At 36.1% G+C, this 22,887-nt stretch overlaps 1 protein-coding gene and 2 pseudogenes across 1 annotated transcript in view; 2 read left to right on the forward strand and 1 right to left on the reverse strand.

The window, feature by feature from the left end:
• SPIDR (scaffold protein involved in DNA repair) overlaps positions 1-22,887 on the reverse strand; it is a 490,431-nt gene that overhangs the window by 457,744 nt on the left and 9,800 nt on the right. The window contains exons 2-3 of the mRNA XM_045455385.1: positions 2,623-2,778; positions 1,925-1,991 (exon numbers count right to left, since the gene is read on the reverse strand). Coding sequence (XP_045311341.1) covers positions 1,925-1,991; positions 2,623-2,778 — 223 coding nt within the window. The remainder of the gene's footprint in view (positions 1-1,924; positions 1,992-2,622; positions 2,779-22,887) is intronic.
• Positions 15,330-16,822, forward strand: LOC123586320 (annotated as a pseudogene).
• Positions 20,370-21,136, forward strand: LOC123586322 (annotated as a pseudogene).

The raw sequence follows: 22,887 nt of genomic DNA on the forward strand, positions 1-22,887 counted from the left end.
AGATGATGTCTGAAAATACAGTACTTACAAAGGCACAAAACCAGAAAATAATTATATACATTTATTGACACTTACTTTGTGCCATGAACACCCAGAATTACTAAAGTTGTCTACCTTCAAAATACAAAATTAAAAATAAACTAAACTTCATCCATATAGATTTAAATAGCTAATAAAAACTAAACTGTGTATATATTGCAAAAGACATTATCAAACCCTTATATTATTATGCATCAGGAAGAGTAAACCGAAAAGGAAGGAGTAGAATGCTATAGACTGAATGCTTATATCTCTTAAAATTTACCCTGTTGAAATTTAATCCCCAATGTGTGAGATTAAGAGGTGGGGATTTGGGGGTGATTAGGTCATGAGGGTGAAGCCCTCATGAATGGCATTAGTAGTCTACAAAAGAAGCCCCCAGAGAGATTGCTGACCCCTTCTTCCATGTGAGTCCACAGCAAGATGATACTGTCATGAACCTGAAGTGAGTCTTCACCAGACACTGAATACACTGGACCTCCAACCTCCAGAACTGTGTGAAATAAATTTCTGGTGTTTATAAGCCACCTAGTCTGTAGTATTATTGTTATAGCAGCTTGAACAGACTGAGACAGGAAGTAAAGCTACTGCTATTTTCAGATTCTATAATGAATTTATGGAATTCGTAAACCCATGAATTATAGGTACTTTATATAATTTATATAGATAAAATCACTACAGATAAAATGACTTCTAGGAAGAACATTAGCTAGACTGAGAATAGTTACAACAGGTAAGCATTTTGGGTAACCATTGCATGCAGGCATTGTGCTAGCACGTGGTGTTATGGACTGAATTGTGTTGCCCCAAAGGTCATTCATATGTTTAAGTTCCAACATCCCAGCATCCCAGAATGTGATTATTTGAAGACAGGGTCTTTACAGAGGTGTCAAATTATTCTAATATGACAAGTGCCCTCACAGGATACAGTCAGGACACCAAGGGGCCAAAGGAGATCCCTGAGGTCCCAAGCCCTGACTCTCCCTGCCCACCCACAGGGTAACCGAGTACGGCAGCAGTCAGCAGCCTCCCTGATATCCATCCCCTTTTTTTCCTTACTAACAAAACCCTAATTTTATTTGAGAAGCAACATACTTACATATTACATATTACATAATTACATATTATGTAATTACGTATTACATATTAATATTACATATTACAACATATTTAAAAATCTTTAATTTCACTGAAGTCCCTTTAGTAGAAGTGACCCTATATAACAAGTTCTGGCCAAAGGTTGAGGTCCTGGGGGTGGGATTCCTTTCCAGACGAAAAGTATACCTGGAGAGAATCCGCAAAGCCCACACTCCTCCTGAGAATTGGGCCCGGAGAATTCAGCTTCCACCTCATGACGGCAAGAACAAACTCCACACTAAGGCTGCCGGACTTAGAACAAGTCTGACTCCCTGAACTTCTTGTTGCAGGAGATAAATTCAACTCCATTTCTTCACACACTCTAACAGTTTCTATGTATCTGTAACTGAAAGCTTTCCCTAACTAATTCACCAAGTTAAGAATTTCACTGCCTGAAATAGTACAGTCCTTATATAATAGGTCATAACTTTATTTCCCAAATCAGAAATTTTAAATTCTGGGGCTGTGAGCCTAAGCTAACCTACCGGGCTCTGCTCATTAAGAGTAAATCCAGGAAGGACACATGAAAAATTTTAATAATTACTTATAGGAAGAAAGAAAAAATGTGATAGATGGTGACAAAGATTAGAGAGAGATTTCTCAAAAATATGTTTTTTACATTTTGGAAAACACAAATATACAGTCTACCCAAACTATGTTAAATAACTTTTTAAAAGAAAGTAAATAAATCAAAGAAGGATATATTAGTCTTATACCTTTTCTGTCAATAAATCAACAAAAATATTACCTTTCTTGGGTCTCAGGGATAATTCAAGGTGCTTCTCTGTAACAATCTTCTTTTCAGCCGTTAACAACTGCAGGAAGAAGAAGAAGAAGAAGACGAAGAAGAAGAAGAAGAGATTTATAACAAGGGCTAAAACCAAAACTATTTTGTAATACTCAAAACCTTAAACTATACTCTCCTTAAAATATCCCTGTTTTATTTATATTTACCAGTAAGTATTCCCAAAGCACATACTCCTCATATATATATAAATGTATTTTTATATTTTTCCAGAATCTAAACAGAGAACCATTAAAAGTTTATAATAGTATTCCATTTTGTACATATTTATATTATCAGTATTTCAAAATCCGCACATATACAAAAATTAACTAGAATATCTTGTTGCCAAAAGATTCTAAGGATATAAAAGCATTTCGTAAATATATTTCTTGTGAAGAGCAGGATGCTCAAAGATTTTATCTTCTGAGAAACTTCTCAGTATGTAACCTTCATTTACAAAAAAGTACAAAGGTTGTGCCTAGCATAAAGAAGTGGCAAAAATGAATTCAAAGTTGAGCAAAGAAGAATGTAGTAATTACTGTATCCTGAAATAAGGAAAGGAATTCCAAAGAAATATAAATACAGTGGCCTGAACACTCAGGAATCTAAGATTTATCTCAAATTTGGCACTCAAGGAAACAATTTTACAACTACTTTACCAGGGTCCCAGAAGTGTCCTGAAATCCTTCTCCACACCTGAGCCATGCTTCAGAGAGAGAGTCAGTTGCCCCCACTGTCCTGAGACCTGCTCTTCTGAACTTCAGTGGACTCCCTCCAGGTAAGGATGGGTATTCTATGTCCCAATTTCTTTTTCTCTGTGGAGATTGTTTTTAAAGAAAAACAAAAAAAAAAAAAAAAAGAAATCACCTTCATAAATATATATTAACTTGACAATTAACAATGTGGAAACATAGGAATGGCAATGGTGAAGGCATAGTTTTTAAATGTCTCTGAATCCCCATGTAAAAAAGAGTAACAAGAAAGCAAAACAAAAAGCACAGAAACATGTACAACTAGAGAATAAATTCCAAAATACAAATGGGTAAGGACAAACATTCAACCCTGCAAAGTCCTACATATGCTCCTATCTGAGAGCAAAGCTGTGAGAAGTGAAGGAGCAAAGGAGAATTTGAGCACAGAGACATGTGGTGTTCACTAGGAAGTGGGGCAGGCGATCTGAGAATGAAATGGTACCTAAAACAGGGTGAGGGCAAGAGTTCCACTCAAGAAGATCCAAAGGAGTGGGGGCAGTCTAGGATACTCAGTACTTGTCAGCCAGGACTACGTTCTTGGACAGGACCCCATACTGTGGAGAAACTGCTAGCAGTGGAATCTGCTCAGCAGCACAGGGATGGTACAGACAAAAAAGAAAAGGTCCAAGTGGAGTTGAGGAAAAGAAATGAGCCAGGAAATATCTAAATAACAAATTAACAAGTGGCCATAACTTGCAAACTACAAGAAAACAACAGAAATTAGAAAAGTTATTTTGAATCCTGCCTTCTTCTAAAAATTCACAAAAACTGTAACATAAAAATAAGCAATAGAAAGAGATCAAGTTCAAATCACATACAAAATTATTGTTACAAAAAACAGAAAGGAATAGAATAACATCCCAACACAGAAAGAAAGCACAACAAAGACATATTCATAAAACAGAAAAAGTGTAACCTACTATTTGAAAATAAGACATTCAGATTATAAAAACTCAGAAATGAAGTAACAAAACCTAAGAGGTAGAATAAAGTTTAAAAATCAGCTCAGGGAGGGGCGCCTGGGTGGCGCAGTCGGTTAAGCGTCCGACTTCAGCCAGGTCACGATCTCGCGGTCCGTGAGTTCGAGCCCCGCGTCGGGCTCTGGGCTGATGGCTCAGAGCCTGGAGCCTGTTTCTGATTCTGTGTCTCCCTCTCTCTCTGCCCCTCCCCCGTTCATGCTCTGTCTCTCTCTGTCCCAAAAATAAATAAACGTTGAAAAAAAAAAAAAAAAAAAATTAAAAAAAAAAAAAAATAAAATAAAAAAAAAAAAAATCAGCTCAGGGAAAGAGCCCAAATGTCCACTGACTGATAAGTGGATAAAGAAGACGTTGTATATACACACAATGGACTATTATTCAGCCATAAAAAAAGAATGAAATCTTGCCATTTGCAACAACATGGATGGAACTACAGTGTATTATGCTAAGTGAAATAAGTCACTCAGAGAAAGACAAATACCATATGATTTCACTCACATGTAGAATTTAAGAAACAAAACAGATGAACATGGCAGAGAGAGGGGAGAGAGAGAAACACAAACCATTAAGCAGACTTTTTTTTTTTACTGTTTATTTTTGAGAGAGAGAGCACATACACGAGCAAGTCGGGGAGGGGCAGAGAGAAAGGGAGACATAGAATCCAAAGCAGGCTCCAGAGCCCAATGCAGGGCTCAAAACCACAAATTACAAGATCATGACCCGAGCTGAAGTCAGACACTTAACTGACTGAGCCATGCAGGGACACCAAACAGACTCTTAAATATAGAGAACAAGTTGAGGGTTGGTAGGGAGGAGATGGGCGGGGGATGGGTTAAATGATGGGGATTAAGGAGGGCACTTGTAATGAGCACTGGGTGTTGTATGTAAGTGATGACTCACTAAATTCTACTCCTGAAATTAATATTACACTATACATTAACTAAAAAATTTAACTAAAAGCTTAAAACAAAAAATAAAGTGACATATTCTCTTAACATGGAAAAAAAAATCCACTCGGGAAAAAAAAAGACTAAACCGGAAGGAATCCAAGAACAAGTAGCTATCACAGATAATATCTTAAGAGATATAGAAAGTAATAAGGTAGAAATTTTTAATTTCACCCACCTCCTATGAAGAAAATAAAAGGATTCAAGAGAAAGAGTGATTAAATCTCTCTTAGGATCCAACATACAGATAAGAACAATCCTTGAAGAAGAAAACCAAGATAATGGGATAGAACAAATTTTTTAAAGACTTAATACCTATTTTCTCAAACTGTTCCAAAAAATAGAAATGGAAGGAAAGCATCCAAACTCATTCTATGAAGCCAGCATTACCCTGATTCCAAAACCAGACAAAGACCCCACTAAGAAGAATTATAGGCCTATATCCCTCATGAACCTGGATGCAGAAATCCTCAACAAGATATTAGCAAATCGAATTCAACAGTACATTAAAAGAAGTATTCACCATGATCAAGTGGGATTTCTTCCTGGGCTTCAGAGCTGCTTCAATATTCACAAATCACTCAAGGTGATACTCCACATTAATCAAAGAAAGGATAAGAACCATATGATCCTCTCAGATACAACATTTGACAAAACACAGCATGCTTTCTTGATAAAAACCCTCAAGAAAGTAGGGATAGAAGAAACATACCTCAACATCATAAAAGCCATAAATGAAAGGCCCACAACTAATATCATCATCAATGGGGAAAAACAGAGCTTTCCCCCTAAGGTCAGGAACACGACAAGCATGTCCACTATCACCACTGTTGTTCAACATAGTATTGGAAGTCCTAGCCTCAGCAATCAGACAACAAAAAGAAATAAGAGGCATACAAATTGGCAAAGAAGAAGTCAAACTTTCACTCTTTATACATGACATGATACTCTATATGGAAAACCTGAAAGATTCCACCAAAAAACTACTAGAGCTGATACAGGAATTCAGCAAAGTCACAGGATACAAAATCAAAGTACAGAAACTGGTTGCATTTCTATACACCAATAATGAAGCAGCTGGAAGAGAAATCAAGGAATCAATCCCATTTATAATTACACCAAAAATCAGAAGATAGCTAGGAATAAACTTAACCAAAGAGGTAAAAGATCTGTATGCTGAAAACTATAGAAAGCCTATCAAAGAAATTGAGTAATACACAAAGAAATGGAAAAAGATTCCAAGCTCACAGATTGGGAGAACAAATATTGTTAAAATGTCTATACTACCCACAGAGAACAAACTAAGGGTTGGGGGCGGGGGCGGAAGAGAGGAAAAAGAGGTGATGGGTATTGAGGAGGGCATTTGTTGGGATGAACACTGGGTGTTGTATGTAAGTGATGAATCATGGGAATCTACTCCCGAAATCAAGAGCACACTGTATACACGGTATGTTAGCTAACTTGACAATAAAATATATTTTTTTAAAAATGTCTATACTACTCAAAGCAATCTACACATTCAACACAATCCCTATCAAACTAAAACCAGAATTCTTCACAAAGCTAGAACAAACAATCCTAAAATGTGTATGGAACACAAAAAGGCCCCGAATAGTCAAAGTAATATTGCAAAAGAAAATCAAAGCTGGATGCATCCAGCTGTAATTATCAAGACAGTATGGCACTGGCACAAAAACAGACACGTAGATCACTGGAACAGAATAGAAACAGAACAAAGAACCCAGAAATGGACCCACAAATGTATGGCCAACTAATCTTCAACTAAGCAGGAAAGACTATCCATTGGAAAAAATAGTCTCTTCAGGAAATGGCGCTGGGAAAACGGGCCAGTGACATGCAGAAGAATGAACCTGGACCCCTTCCTTACACCATACACAAAAATAAATTCAAAACAGATGAAACACCTAAATGTGAGACAGGAAACCATCAAAATCCTACAGGAGAAAACCAGCAGCAACCTTTTTTTTTTTTTACCTTGGCTGTAGCAACTTCTTATTTGACAAGTCTCTGGAGGCAAGGGAAAGAAAAGCAAAACTTAACGATTGGGACCTCATTAAGGTAAAAAGCTTCTGCAGGGACCCCTGGGTGGCTCAGTCAGTTAAGCATCCGACTTCGGCTCAGGTCATGATATCGCAGTTCACTGGTTCAAGCCCTGCGTTCAGCTCTGTGCTCAGAGCCTGGAGCCTGCTTCGGATTCTGTGTCTCCCTCTCTCTCGCAAAAATAAAAAAAAACATTAAAAAAAAAAAATATTCTGCATAGTGAGGAAACAATCAACAAAACTAAAAGACAACTGATGGAATGGGAGAAGATATGTGCAAATGACATATTGGATAAAGAGTTAGTATCTAAAATGTATAAAGAACTTATCAAACTCAACACTCAAAAAACAAATAATCCAGTGAAGAAATCAGTAGAAGACAATAGACACTTTCCCAGAGAAGACATCCAGATGTCTAACACACATGAAAAGATGCTCAGTATCACTCATCATCATGGAAATACAAATCAAAACCACAATGAGATACTACCTCACACCTGTCAGAATGGCTAAAACTAACAAGTCAGGAAACAACAGATGTTCACAAGGATGTGGAGAAAGGGAAGACCTTTTGCACTGTTGGCGGGAACGCAAACTGGTGTAGCTACTCTGGAAAACAGTGTGGAGGTCCCTCAAAAAATTAAAAGTAGAACTACCTTATAACCCAACAATTGCACTACCAGGAATTTATCCAAAGGATACAAAAATGCTGATTCGGAGGGGCATATGCACTCCCAATGTTTACAGCAGCTCTATCAAAAACAGCCAAAGTATGGAAAGAGCCCAAATATCTATCGACAAATGGATAAAGAAGATGTAGTGTGTGTGTGTGTGTGTGTGTGTGTTTATCTACATATACACACATATACACATATGCATATACATACATATACGCACATGTATATACATATGCATATACGTATATATGTATATAATGGAACACTACTCAGTGATCCAAAAGAATGAAATCTTGCCATGTGCTACAACGTGGATAAAACTAGAGTGTATTATGCTATGCAAAATATGTCAGTTAGAGAAAGACAAATATAATTTCACTTATATGTAAAATTTAAGAAAGACAACAGATGAAAATAGGGGAAGGGAAGGAAAAATAAGAAAACAGAGAGGGAAGCAAACCATAAGAGACTCTTAAATATAGAGAACAAAATGAGGGTTGCTGGAGTGGAGGTCGGTGGGGGGATGGACTAAATGGGTAACAGGCATTAAAGAGGGCACTTACTGGGATGAACACTGGGTGTTATATGTAATAGATAAATCCCTGGGCTCTACTCATGAAGCCAAGATGACACCATGTTTACTAACTTGTATTTAAATATAAAAAAAAAGATGTGAGGGGTGTGTGTACATATATATATGTACACATATTTGTAATGTGGACTATTACCCATCAAAAAGAATGAAATCTTGCCATTTGCAACAACATGGATGGACCTAGAGGATATAATGCTAAGCGAAATAAGTCAGAGAAAGACAAATACCATATGATTTCACTCATGTGGAATTAAAGAAACTAATGAACAAAGGAAAAAAAAGAGAGACAAAACAAAAACCAGACTCTTAACTATAAGAGAACAAACTGATGGGTACCAGAGGGAAGGTGAATTGGGAATGGGGGAAATTGTGGATAGGACTTAAATAGTACATTTACTACGATGAGCAATGAGTAATGTATAGAATTGTTGAATCATAATATTATACACCTGAAACTAACACACACTGTATGTTAACTGTAGTTGGAATTTAAAAAAAAAAACAACCTACCTTAACAAAAAATAAAGTGAGAAGTGTTACTCTACCCAATGTTAAGGACTATCTTATGGCTACAATAATCAAAACAGTGATTTTGGCAAAGAAACTGAAACACAGATGAGTGGAACACTTCAAAAACCAGAAACAGGGGCGCCTGGGTGGCGCAGTCGGTTAAGCGTCCGACTTCAGCCAGGTCACGATCTCGCGGTCCGTGAGTTTGAGCCCCGCGTCGGGCTCTGGGCTGATGGCTCAGAGCCTGGAGCCTGTTTCCGATTCTGTGTCTCCCTCTCTCTCTGCCCCTCCCCTGTTCATGCTCTGTCTCTCTCTGTCCCCAAAATAAATAAACGTTGAAAAAAAATTAAAAAAAAAAAAAAAAAAAAAAAAAAACCAGAAACAGACACTGACAGAAGTATTCAATTGCTTTTTGACAAAAAAACAAAACTTTATGTGTGTGTGTGTGTGTGTGTGTGTGTACATACAGTACTACACAACTGAATATCCATAAGCAAAAAAATAACAACAATGAGAAGGATTTCAACCTAATGTCTTATACAAAAATTAACTCAAAATACGGAACAAATTTGAATGGTACTAAGATTCATCTCCTAAACCAGGACACTCTATCAATAATGGTAGCAGTAGCTTTTTGCCTATCACATAAACACAAAAACAGAGTCAAGAAAAACGAGGAATCAGAGGAATATATTCCAAATGAAAGAAGATAAAACTTTAGGAAAAACTTAATGAAACAGGAAAAAGTAATTCACCTGATAAAGTATTCTAAGTAATGGTCATAACGAAGCTCATTGATCTGGGAAGAAAAATGGACTAAGCAGAGTAAGAACTTCAAAAAAGAGCTTAAACAAGGGTAAGAAAAGTACCAAATTGAAGTCTCAGAGCTGAAGAAATAACAACTGAAAAATACACTAAGGGCTCGACAGACTAGATGAAGCAGAAAGATTAGTGAATTGGAAAACAGAGCAAATGAACTCACCTAATCACAGCAGGAAAAAAAAAATGAATGAAAAAATGAAGATAGCTTACCTATAAGACAACATCAAGTGGTATAACATTTGCACCATAAGGGTCTCAGAAGGGGAAGAGAGTGAAAGAGATAAAAAAAAAAAAAAAAAAAAAAAAAAACTGTTTGAATAAATAATGGCTGAATATATCACTAGTTTGGGTAAAGAAAGACATCCAGATCCAGGAAACCCAGAGAATTAAAAAAAAAAAAAAAAAAAAAAAAAAAAAAAAAAAGATGAGCCAAAAGAGTTGCACCAATACACATTAAAAACAAAATGTCAAAAGCTAAAGACAACAACTCTCAAAAGCAGCAAGTAAAAAACAACTTGTTATGTACAAGGAAACCCCCATGGGAAATCAGCAGATTTTTCAGCCAGGAAAAGGGAATGATATGATATATTAAAAGATACTGTACTATACTGTAATATATATAATAAATGATAAAAGAGACAATATATTAAAAGAACTGGCCGGGGGGGGGGGGGGGGAAGCACTTACAACCAAAAATACTCTAGCCAGCAAGGTTATCATTCAGGATTGTAGGGGAGATAAGGAGTTCCCAGACAAAAAAATTAAAGGAGTCCATTGCCATGCAACCAGTAATAGAAGTAATATTAAGAGACTTCTCCAAGCTGAAAAGAAAAGGCATAATTAGTAACAAGAAAACATAAAAGTAAAATCCTACTAGGAAAGGTATATATGTAATAACAACAGTGGATTGATCACTTATAAAGCTAGTGTGAACATTAAAAAACAAAAGTAGTAACAAGATCACTAAAACAGGTAAGGCAAACACAAAAATATGTAAAATATGACATCAAAAAAAAAAAAAAAAAAAACCAGGGTGGGGGAGTGTGTGTGGAATAAAAAGGTAGATTGATTTGTTTTTTAAGTAGTCTTCACACCCAGCGGGGATCCCAATGTGGGGCCTGAAATCAAGACCTGAGCCAAGATCAAGAGTTGGACATTCAACCAACTGAGCCATGCAGGCACCCAAAAATGTAGTTTTAAAATGCATTCAGGGGCGCCTGGGTGGCGCAGTCGGTTAGGCGTCCGACTTCAGCCAGGTCACGATCTCGCGGTCCGTGAGTTCGAGCCCCGCGTCAGGCTCTGGGCTGATGGCTCAGAGCCTGGAGCCTGTTTCCGATTCTGTGTCTCCCTCTCTCTCTGCCCCTCCCCCGTTCATGCTCTGTCTCTCTCTGTCCCAAAAAAATAAATAAACGTTGAAAAAAAAAATTAAAAAAAAAATAAAAAATAAAATGCATTCAAACTGAAGCTGCTATCAACTTTAGACTGCTATATACACAGGCATATATATATATATATATATATATATATATATATATATACACATACACACACACACACACATATACATATTATATATATGCACAGGCATATATATATATATGTAACCACAAAGCAAAAACCTATAGTATATACACAAAAGATAATGAGAAAGGAACATAACACTAAATAAAATCATCAAACCATAGGGAAGAAAGTAAGACAAGAAAAAGGGAACAGAGAGGAACTACAAAACAGCCAGAAAACAAGTAACAAAAGAGCAGTAAGTACATAACTATCGATGATTATTTCAAAGGCAAGTGGACTAAATTCTATCATAAGACAAAGAATGGCTGAATTGATTAAAAAAAAAAAAAAAATCTGTACTACCTACAAAAACTCCCCTTAAGTGTGAAGAGACATAAAGACTGAAAGTGAATGGATAGAAAAAGATGTTCCATGCATTGGAAACCAAAAGAAAGCTGGGGTGACTAGTTATACCAAACAAAATAGACTCTAAAAGAGTGTAACAAAAGACAAAAAAAAAAAAAGGATATTACATAATGATAAAACTAATCCAACAAGAAGATATAACATGTGTAAATACTTACGCACCCAACAAAGAAGCACCTAAATATAAATGAATCTAAAGAGAAAAATTGCCAGCAATACAATAATAGTAAGGAACTTTCATAGTCCTCTTAAATCAATGGATAGATCGTCCAGACAGAGAATCAATAGGAAACATCAGCCCTAAAAAAGACATTAGACCAGAAAGACCTAATGGATAAATACAGAACATTCCAGCCAAAAGCAAAAGAATACACATTCTTCTCCAGTGTACCTCGAACATTCTCCAGTATAAATCATATGTCAGAACACAAACAAGTTTCAATAAATTTAGAAATATTAAAATCACATCAAGCATCTTTTTCAACCAAAACGGTATGAGCTCTTTCACACAAAATAGGTATCAATTACAAGAAGAAAACTGGTAAACTCACAAATATGTAGAGCTTAAACACGCCACTGAACAAGTGATGGGTAAATGAAGAAATCAAATGTGAAATCAGAAATAACTTGAGACAAATGAAAATGGAAATACTACATACCAAAGACAGGATGCAGTAAAAGCAGCTCTAAAAGGAAAGTTGACAGTGATACATGCCCTACTTGAAGAAACATGGAGAAAGGATAAATATCATGTACACCATATATATCTCACACACACACACCATGGAATACTAGTCTGCCATAAAAAAGATAAAAATCTCACCATCTGTGATAACATGAATGGACTTTATGCTAATATTATATAATATGCTAATATAATATGCTAATATGCTAAATGAGATAAGTCAGACAAAGACAAAAACAAATACTGTATGATTTCACTTATATGTAGAATCTTTCAAAAAAATTAACAAAACTTGTACATATGGAGAGTAAAACGGTGGTTACCAGAGGGGACAGGGGTTGAGGGTGGGTAAAATTGGTGAAGGGGGTCAAAAGCTATAAACTTCCAATTATAAAGTAAATAAGTCATGAAGTGTAATGTACAGCATGGTGACCATAGTCAATAATGTACTACACATTGGAAAGTTGCCAAGAGAATAAATCTTAATCACAAGAAAAAAAGTTTTTGTAATTTTGTATCAGGATGAATGGTAACTAGATTTATTGCAGTGATCATTCTGCAGTATATGCAAATATCAAGCCATTATGCTATATACCTGAAACCTATATATTGTTAATTATACATCAATTTAAAAAAATAAGTAAAAGACATGAATGGATATTTCACCAAAAAGGATAGATTTGGCAAATAAACACATAAAACAGATTCAATATCCTTAGCCATCATGGAAATATAAATTAAAATAATAATTAGTTAATAACACACACCTATCAGAGTGACTAAAATAAAAAATGTGATGGTCAAACTTGCAGAATAATCTCTTATTAGAGGTAAGGACCTCTAATAACCCACTCCTTCATAAAAGGAATAAGAAGAGTAGCAAAAATAGTCCATCTAATTTTTCACAACTATAGGCTTGTAACAATCTGAATAGAATTTACCCAAGAAAACAACTGAATCTCAACATAAACAATAAACTTCGTGTGTTTTAACTTGCCCTAGTTTCATACCCCCCTCTCTAGTTTCATGGCAGCTTTGAAAAGCAGTAGCCTCATAACCAGAGTAGCTGTGTAAACCAGCAGCCTAGAAGTCACAGGAGAGAGGAAACTGCATTTAGAGCTCCTCAAAAGGCCCTATCCCCAGAGTACTATCATAATCTGACCTGCCTGGCAGCTTTTAGGAAAAAACTTATAAACAATTTATAATTTGATTCAGCAGCTCATTCAATGGGAAAAGTCCTATCCCCAGGGCATGTCTCTAAAAGAGTCAGCAGCAATTAATTATTAATTAATTATTGCTAAACAAATTATTATTGCAGATGTGTGAAGCAGCAATAGTGGTTTAAGGAACCAAGACTGGCCAAATATACCTACAAGGAAGATCTGGAGAATGCTGTCCATAGGCAGCTTGAAAAGAGCTGACATATTCCTGGGGATCTAGAATGCTATTTGCATGTACAAAACTGTATCCATGCTGAGGAAAAAAACTAAGAAAGCCCAAATCTCTCAACTCTGGATAACCATGAAGCCCTCCCTGCACAAGGAGAAAGTAATAGTTGATTATATACTGCCAGAGTATAGAACGCATGCCTCAAAAACACAGAATCCCTTGGTAAAGGATGAAAGACTTATTGGCTCTAGGTACTTAAAGAAATCGCTGTGCAATAATTCACAGGCAAGTAAACTAACCATGTAGTGTCTTTAGTAACCACACACAACAGGATATACGAACTTTACAAAACTAGCCTAGAAAGGTCATTAAACAAACAAAACAAATTGCAACAACAACGGGAGGAAGTGGGGGAACTTAATGTCCACGTTATATTATTTAAAATCTTTACTTTTCAACAAAAAAATTGAAAGACAAATGAATAAATAGGAAAAGTATGACAAGGAAAAAGCAAGCAAGAGAAAATGTACTTGAGGGAGCCCAGAAGTTTGAATCAGTACACAAAGCTTTAAGTCAACTATTACAAATAAGCTCAAAATTAAACATATGGAAGTTATGTCTAAAATACTTTAATTATAAAAATGCCTCACCAAATAGAAAATATAAATACGTAGCAATTATTTAACAATAACAACAACAAAAAAAAACCCACAAATATTACAATCAAATAGAAGTTTAGGAGTTGACTAATACAAAAACTAAAACGAAGTCACTAGATAGGCTCGACAGATTTGAACTGGCAGAAAAATCAGCAAACTTTAGACAGGACAAAACAGATTATCTGAACTGAAGAACAGAAAGAAAAAGGCTGAAGACAAATGAACACACCTCTGAGACCTGTGGGACACTATCAGGTATACAAATATATGCAAATTAAGAATTTCAGAAGAAAAGGAGAGAAATAAGCAACAGAAATTTTACTTGAATAGAGCCCTAAAACCTCAAATTTCATGAAATATCATACATCCAAAAAGCTCAAAGAACTTCAACTAAGATAAACTCAAAGAGACTCACCACAGACACATCATGCCAACTGGTGAAAAACAAAGAGAAATCACAAAAGCAGAAAAACATAAATGAATTATCATGTAAAACGAGCCTCAATAAACTAACAGCTGACTTCCCATGAGAAATCATGAAGATGCCCTCAAACAACATAATACACATTCTTCCCACATAAACATGAAATATTCTTTTGGACAGATCATATTTTAGGCCATAAAACAAACCTCAATAAACTTAAAAACTGAACAAGAACACAATGAAATTAAAAACTAAAAAGAAATAAAACTGAAAAATCACAATGTAGAGATTAAACAACACATTCCTAAATAATAACAGATAAAAGAAAAAAAAATCACAAGAAAAATTAGAAGATGCTTTGGGAAGAACAAAAATATACCAAAACTTTTTTTGAAAAAGGTCTATCAAAAAGATTTATTTGCTTTAAAATGCATTCATTTCCAGAAGCATTGTTAATAAAACATTACAATTTCTCATCCTCTGTAATAAAGTATTGAAAATGAGTTGTGGTATGGTAGCAAACACTGCAGGTATTAAGTGCAATGAACCTGTGATGCCTTTATAAATCTGAAACCCATGTAGGACAATAAATTAACAATGAAAAAGACAAGAGCATCTAACTGCTGTCTGGTTATCTCCCTGCAATGCTTCAGCTTATAAGTTGTGCTCATTCAACATAAAATTAGGTCTTTCAAATTGTAAGGCGGATTTTTGCTGATATATTCCTAGTGCGAAAAAAATAGTACCTTACCACAAAAATATTTTTATGGCACAAAATTTAAGTTGTTCCATAGTGGTTCACATAGGTGTAATAACAAATAGGCATAGGGCGCATGGGTGGCTCTGTCAGGGGAGTGTCAGACCTTGATTTCGGCTCAAGTCTTGATCCCAGGGTCATGGGATCCAGCCCCGTGTCAGGAGCTGCCCCTCTCCCCTGCTAGCATACACTCGCTCTCTAAAATAAGAAATAAAAAATAATAAATAGGCACAAGAAAATAAAATTCCTGTAAACTATAAAGAAGTAAATTTCACCTTTTTCTGCCCGTAGACAACGCCAAGTAAGCATCGTTAAAGTCTCCCCTCCCACTGCTGTCATATCTAAGTCAGAATCTCCCAAAGAGCCTGAACAGCTGCGGAAGCTTTTCATAGGAGGTCTGAGCTTTCAAACCACCGATGAGAGTCCCCATTTTGAGCAATGGGGAACACTTATGGACTGTGTGGTAATGGCAGATACAAATACCAAGCGCTCCAGAGGCTTTGGGTCTGTCACGTTTGCCACTGTGGAAAAGGTGGATGCAGCCATGAATGCAAGGCCACACAAAAGTTGTAGAACCAAAGAGGGCTGTCTCAAGAGAAGATTCTCAAGACCTGGTGCCCACTTAACAGTGAAAAAGATTTTTGTCAGTGGCATTAGACACTAAAAAACATCATCTAAGAGATTATTTCGAACAGTATGGGAAAACTGACGTGATTAAAATCATGACTGATCAAGGCAGTGACAAAAAGAGAGCCTTTGCTTTTGTAACGTTTGATGATCATGACTCTGTAGACAAGACTGTCATTCAGAAATACCATACTGTGAATGGCCACAACTGTGAAGTAGGGAGAGCTCTATTTAAGCAAAAGATGGCTAGTGCTTCATCCAACCAAGGAGGTCAAAGTGGTTCTGAAAACTTTGGTGGTGGTCATGGAGGTGGTTCTGGTGGGAATGACAACTTTGGTTGTGGAGGAAACTTCAGAGGGTGAGGTGGCTTTGGTGGCAGTCAACAGGGTGGTGGAAATGGGGATGGCTATAATGGATTTGGTAATGATGGAAGTAACTATGAAGATGGTGGAAGCTATAATGATTTTGGAAATTACAACAATCAGTCTTCAAATTTTGGACCCATGAAAGGAGGAAATTTTGGAGACAGAAGCTCTGGCCCCTGTGGTGGTGGAGGCCAATACTTTGCCAAACCACAAAACCAAGGTGACCATGGTGGTTCCAGCAGCAGCAATAACTATGGCAGTGGCAGAAGGTTTTACTATGTTTACTGCCAGGAAACAAGGCTTAGCAGGAGAGGAGAGCCAGAGAAGTGACAGGGAAGCTACAGGTTACAACAGATTTGTGAACTCAGCCAAGCACAGTGATGGCAAGGTCTAGCTGCTACAAAGAAGACACGTTTTAGACAATGTACATTGACAAAAAATCTGAGGACTGTATTTATGATTAATTGTATAACAGGTTATTTTAGTTTCTGTTCTCTGGAAAGTTTAAAGCATTCCAACAAAGGGTTTTAATGTAGATTTTTTTTTTTTTTTTTGCACCCATGCTGTTGATTGTTAAATATTAATCATAGTCTGATCATGACGCTGAATAAATGTGTCTTAAAAAAAAAAAGAGTAAATTCTTTCTCTGCATCTATTGAGAGGATCATATGGTTCTTATCCTTCCTTTTATTGATGTGATGAATCACGTTGTTTTGTGGATATTGAACCAGCCCTGCATCCCAGGTATAAATCCCACTTGGTCGTGGTGAATAATTGTTTTAATATATTGTTGGAGCTGGTTGGCTAATATCTTGTTGAGTATTTTTGCATCCTTGTTAATCAGAGAAATTGGTCTATAGTCCTTTTTACTGGGGTCTCTGGTTTTGGAATCAAGGTAATGCTGGCTTCATAGAAAGAGTTTGGAAGTTTTCCTTCCATATCTATTTTTTGGAACAGCTTCAAGAGAATAGGTGTTAACTCTTCCTTAAATGTTTGGTAGAATTCCCCTGGAAAGCCATCTGGCCCTGGACTCTTGCTTTTTGGCAGATTTTTGATTACTAATTCCATTTCCTTACTGGTTATGGGTCTGTTCAAATTTTCTATTTCTTCCCGTTTCAGTTTTGGTAGTGTATATGTTTCTAGGAATTTGTCCATTTCTTCCAGATTACCCATTTTATTGGCATACAATTGCTCATAATATTCTCTTATTATTGCTTTTATTTCTGCTGTGTTGGTTGTGATCTCTCCTCTTTCATTCTTGATTTTATTTATTTGGGTCCTTTCTTTTCTCTTTTTAATCAAACTGGCTAGTGATTTATCAATTTTGTTAATTCTTTCCAAGAACCAGCTTCTGGTTTCATTGATCTGTTCTGGGTTTTTTTGGTTTCGATAGCATTAATTTCTGCTCTAATCTTTATTATTTCCTGTCTTCTGCTGATTTGGGGTTTTATTTGCCGTTCTTTTTCCAGCTCCTTAAGGCGTAAGGTTAGGTTGTGTATCTGAGATCTTTCTTCCTTCTTTAAAAAGGTCTGGATTGCTATATACTTTCCTTTTATGACCTAACAACTCAGGCAACAACAGATGTTGGTGAGGATGAGGAGAAAGAGGATCTCTTTTGCATTGCTGGTGGGAATGCAAGCTGGTGCAGCCACTCTGGAAAACAGTATGGAGGTTGCTCAAAAAACTGAAAACAGAACTACCCTACGACCCAGCAATTGCACTACTAGGCATTTATCCACGTGATACAGGTGTGCTGTTTCGAAGGAACACATGCACCCCATGTTTAGAGCAGCACTATCAACAATAGCCAAAATATGGAAAGAGCCCAAATGTCCATTGATGGATGAATGGATAAAGAATGTGATATATATATATCTCACCACTTATATATACACACACACACATACACACAATGGAGTATTACTTGGCAATCAAAAAGAATGAAATCTTGCCATTTGCAACTACGTAGATGGAACTGGAGGGTATTATGCTAAGTGAAATTAGTCAGAGAAAGACAAAACTCATATGACTTCATTCATATGAGGACTTTAAGAGACAAAACAGATGAACATAAGAGAAGGGAGACAAAAATATTATAAAAACAGGGAGGGGGACAAAACAGAAGAGACTCATAAATATGGAGAACAAACTGAGGGTTACTGGAGGGGCTATGGGAGGGGGGATGGGCTAAATGGGTAAGAGGCATTAAGGAATCTACTCCTGAAATCATTGTTGCACTATATGCTTACCAACTTGGATGTAAATTTTTAAAAATTAAAAATAAAATTAAAAAAAAAGTAAATTTCAAATCACAAATTACAGAACCTAGTTATTAATAGGCAATGTATTAAAATACACAACATGTAATGGGAACATGTTTAGAACACATAAGTAAATTCAACAAGTTACTTTAAAAAACTCATTGGGGCGCCTGGGTGGCGCAGTCGGTTGAGCGTCCGACTTCAGCCAGGTCACGATCTCGCGGTCCGTGAGTTTGAGCCCGCGTCAGGCTCTGGGCTGATGGCTCGGAGCCTGGAGCCTGTTTCCGATTCTGTGTCTCCCTCTCTCTCTGCCCCTCCCCCGTTCATGCTCTGTCTCTCTCTGTCCCATAAAAAATAAATAAACGTTGAAAAAAAAAAATTTTTTTTAAAACTCATGGAGGGGCACCTGGGTGGCTCAGTCAGTTAAATGATTGACTCTTGATTTTGGCTCAGGTCATCAACTAGTGGTTCGTGAGTTCGAGCCAGCATCAGGCTCTGCGCTGACAGTGTGGGGCCTGCTTGGGATTCTCTGTCTCCTGTCTCCCTTTCTCTCTGCCCCTCCCCTGCTCGCTCACTCTCTCTCTCAAAAATAAACATTAAAAAAAAACAAAAAAAACTCATGGCAAAGAAAGCTGTAGTTACATACAGTGAAATCTATAGTTGTAGATGCCTATTTTTTTTAAAAGAAAGATCTCAATTTAATAAATCTTTCATCTTGGAAAATTTGAAGAGAGCAAGCTAAATCCAAAGCAAGCAGAAGGAAGGAAATGAGAACAATTATGCAGAAATAGGTAAAACAGAATTAAAACAAAATAAACAAAATCCAGAGTTGGTTCCTTGAAAAGATCAACAACGTTGACAAATCTTTAGGTAGACTAACCAAGAAAAAAAGAGAAAAAATTCAAATTGCAAAAATCAAGAACGAAAAATAGAGAGGAGTCCTATCAAAGTTACAGAAAGGATTACAAGGGACACTATAAGAACAACTGCATGCCAACAAACTAGATAACTGAAATAAAATGAACAACACAAACTAGCAAAACAGACTCAAGTAGAAATAAAAATACTCATGTATGAATAAGTATAATAGCTTGAATTCATAATTTAAAAATTTACCACAATGAAAATCCAAGGCTCCAATGGCTACACTGGTTATTTATACCAAACATTTTAAGAAGCATTAATACCAATCTTTCACAAATCCTTCCAAAAAATAGAAGAGGGAATATCTAATTCATACTATGAAATCCAATGCCCTCATAACAAAATCAAAGACATCATAAGAAAACTATAGACCAGTACCTCTTACAAATATAGATTTAAAAAAATCCTCAACAAAATACTAGCAAAATGAATCTAGCAACATAAACTACGGGTTATACACCATAATCATTAGGGTTTTTCCCCTAGGAATGCAAGATTTATGTAACATCCAAAAGTCAATGTAATAAACTATATTAAGGGGAAAATAGGATTATCTAATTAAATTGTAAAAAAATAACTAACAAAAGTCAACAGCCTTCCATGATAATAATTCTCAACATACTAGCAACAGAATACTTCTTCAATCTGATAAAGAATATCTGCAAAAAACTCACCTACCATCATACATAATAGTGAAACACTGAAAGTTTTCTTCCTAAGGATCAAGAAAAGTATGTCAGCTCTTACCACTTACATTTAATATTGTACTAAAGGTTCTAGCCAATGAAATTAGGCAAGAAAAAATAAAAGACATGCAGATTGGAAAGGAAAATGTAAAATTATCTCTATTCAGAGATGACATGATCTTATATGTAGAAAATTCTAAGGAATACACACACACAACTATTAAAATAAATGAGTTCAGCTGCTGCAGGCGGGAGCTCAGCCTGCATGCCAAATCATGTTCTTTGGTGGCGTGAGCCCCAGTACATACATCTATGGCCACTTCCCACCCCTCCCTGCCCAATGTGCTCAGGCTACCACAAGACCAGAATGGCCACCCCATCCAAGACGAGACGCCCATCTCCCATGACCAGCTCTGAGGGGACCTGCACCAAGAAAACTGTCATCGAAAGGAACATTGCTTCAGGGAAGACATTTGTGAATATTCTTAAACAGGTCTGCAAAGATTGGGAAGTGGTTCCTGAACCTGCTGCCAGATGGTGCAATGCTCAAAGTACTCAAGACGACTTTGAGGAACTAACATTTTAAAAAAGTGGTGGGAATGTTCTTCAGATGATATATGAGAAACCTGAATGACAGTCATTTACCTTCCAATCATATGCCTGCCTCAGTCGAATATGAGCCTAGCTTGCTTGTCTCAATAGCAAGCTCAAAGATGCAGAAAAGCCTGTATCAATTTTTGAACAACCTCTATATAGGTATAGGCATAGTTTTGCATCTAGTTTGTATCAGTATGACTACACGAATGAAACAGAGTAGGCAATTTATCAAGACTGGCATAACTGGATGAATCTAAAGTTTGGCCAAAGCTCTGAACTGGATGGAATCAGTTATCTCTGAGCCACTGCAGAGAAATGCTTGAATAGAATATGGGAAAGAAATGAAGACCAAGGCATTCTTGAATATATACAGAAGCTTCACTATAAGCATGAAAGCTGAGTCCTGCATAGAACACTGAAAATCAACTTTGATTTTCTACAAGAAATCCCTATCTTAACACTGGATATTAACGAAGACTTTCAAGGCAAATATGGTTGAAAAGGCCAAAGAATCTTTGAGTACTTTGTGATCTTGCTGAAGACTACAGGCAACCAAATGATTCCAGGTACTTCAGCTTGGTGTATCCTTCATAGCTTCATATTCATTCAAGTCTCTAGAAAACCCAGGATTTCTACCATTTTTGTTCCAAGAAAAAAAAATTTTTTTTGATGAATTCTACATAAGAGTTTATGAGCAGTTTCTTTTCTTTTTTGCTTAAAAAAATAAAGACATTTAATTATCTTTCACAACAGACAGTCTGGAGGAAGATGGTTCCAAGTAAGTAGAGGCTAAATTCTGTCATAAAGGACCCAGTCTCCTCCTGTCTCTCCCCTCCATTATTCTCAACAGGCTGGCCTTTATTTATTTGTTTATTTGTTTTTTTCCTGGTGCTTCTTATTGCACTAGTGACCAGTTTCTTCACTGGGAACTTTAATGTTACATAGTAAATGGTAATGTGTCCTGTGTAAATTAGCACACCTATTAAAAGTTGAAAAGTGGAATTTAAGGAATCCCTACAAAAGAGTTATAAAGTTTTATTTTAAATATTTTTCATTAAGTGCTTCCCCTTCCATCTTAAGTTATATGGAAGATAAGACCAGTTTAGTATTTAATCACTTCATTGATATTTACTAATGTGTCTATAACACATTAATAAGTAAAGGAGCAGGTCAGACTTTGTTCCCATTTTGTAATGGCATAACCTAGCTTATGAGTTATTTAATCTCTTTCTGCTTTTGTTTCTACATCTGTGGCATGGGTGAGACTAGATTCATCTTCTTTTGCATTGGATTTTAGAGGATTAAAGAGGAAATGATAACTTAAAATGTTTTTGTCCTTAAAAGACAAATGAGTATAAAGATTCAATGCACATGGAGCTTACTATAGCTGCCTACTTTCTCCCTTCTCAGACAATTCTTTTAGAATAGAATATTACTGCTATAGTTAAAGGATTGGCTTAAAATTTAATTGTCTTTAATTCACTTAAGGTGAAAGTATAGATTCCCTTAAATTGCTTCCCATTTTTATAGGTAAAACATTAGTGGAACATAGCAAAAGATAAGTTTTTCCATTTTACTTTTTATTGACCCTGTGCTAGGAATGAGTAGTTTATCTTTGTACTTGGTGAGAAGTCAAAAGAGATACTAAAGACAAAGAAGATTATTTTCTTAGCAGTTTAGTCTCTTTTGTCCCAGATCTTACTTCCTGTCCCATCCTGCTTTCCCTAGGGTCTACATTAATTAGGTGGCCTATTTTTTTTTTTTTTTAAGTTTTAATTTTTTTTTTTTTTTTTTTTAGTAATCTCTACACCCAATGTGGGGTTTGAACTCATGACCTTGAGATGCAGAGTCACAAGCTCTTCCAACTGAGCAGGTCAGGCAGCCCAGCAGCCTGCCATTTTAAAGTTTAAATAAAAGTCACACATTTCTACTTTGAGACCATCATGGTCACTCTTTGCTTCAGAGATTGCTTTGCGTCTCTATAGAGTTATACTTTAGGGGTTTTTCTCCTTTAAATTACTGATAAAAATGATCTTGTTTTACATATTCTGTATCTTGAAAGCATTATCATTTTTGTTAAATATATATTAGGAAATATATAAAATAATAAAGACAAGGTAGAATAAGTTTCTAAAATCTGCATGGATTCATTTTAGGTCTATAGGTAAAGATTTTCTTCACGTTTGTTCAGTTAGGGTATGCAATATTTAACTTTTCTACTTGACATTTTTGAAAAAAAATCTATGCTTTTGAAACTACTATTTTCCTTTCTTTTTAAAAT

The sequence above is a fragment of the Leopardus geoffroyi genome, chromosome C3 (genome assembly GCF_018350155.1).
Source record: "Leopardus geoffroyi isolate Oge1 chromosome C3, O.geoffroyi_Oge1_pat1.0, whole genome shotgun sequence".
NCBI lineage: Eukaryota > Metazoa > Chordata > Mammalia > Carnivora > Felidae > Leopardus > Leopardus geoffroyi.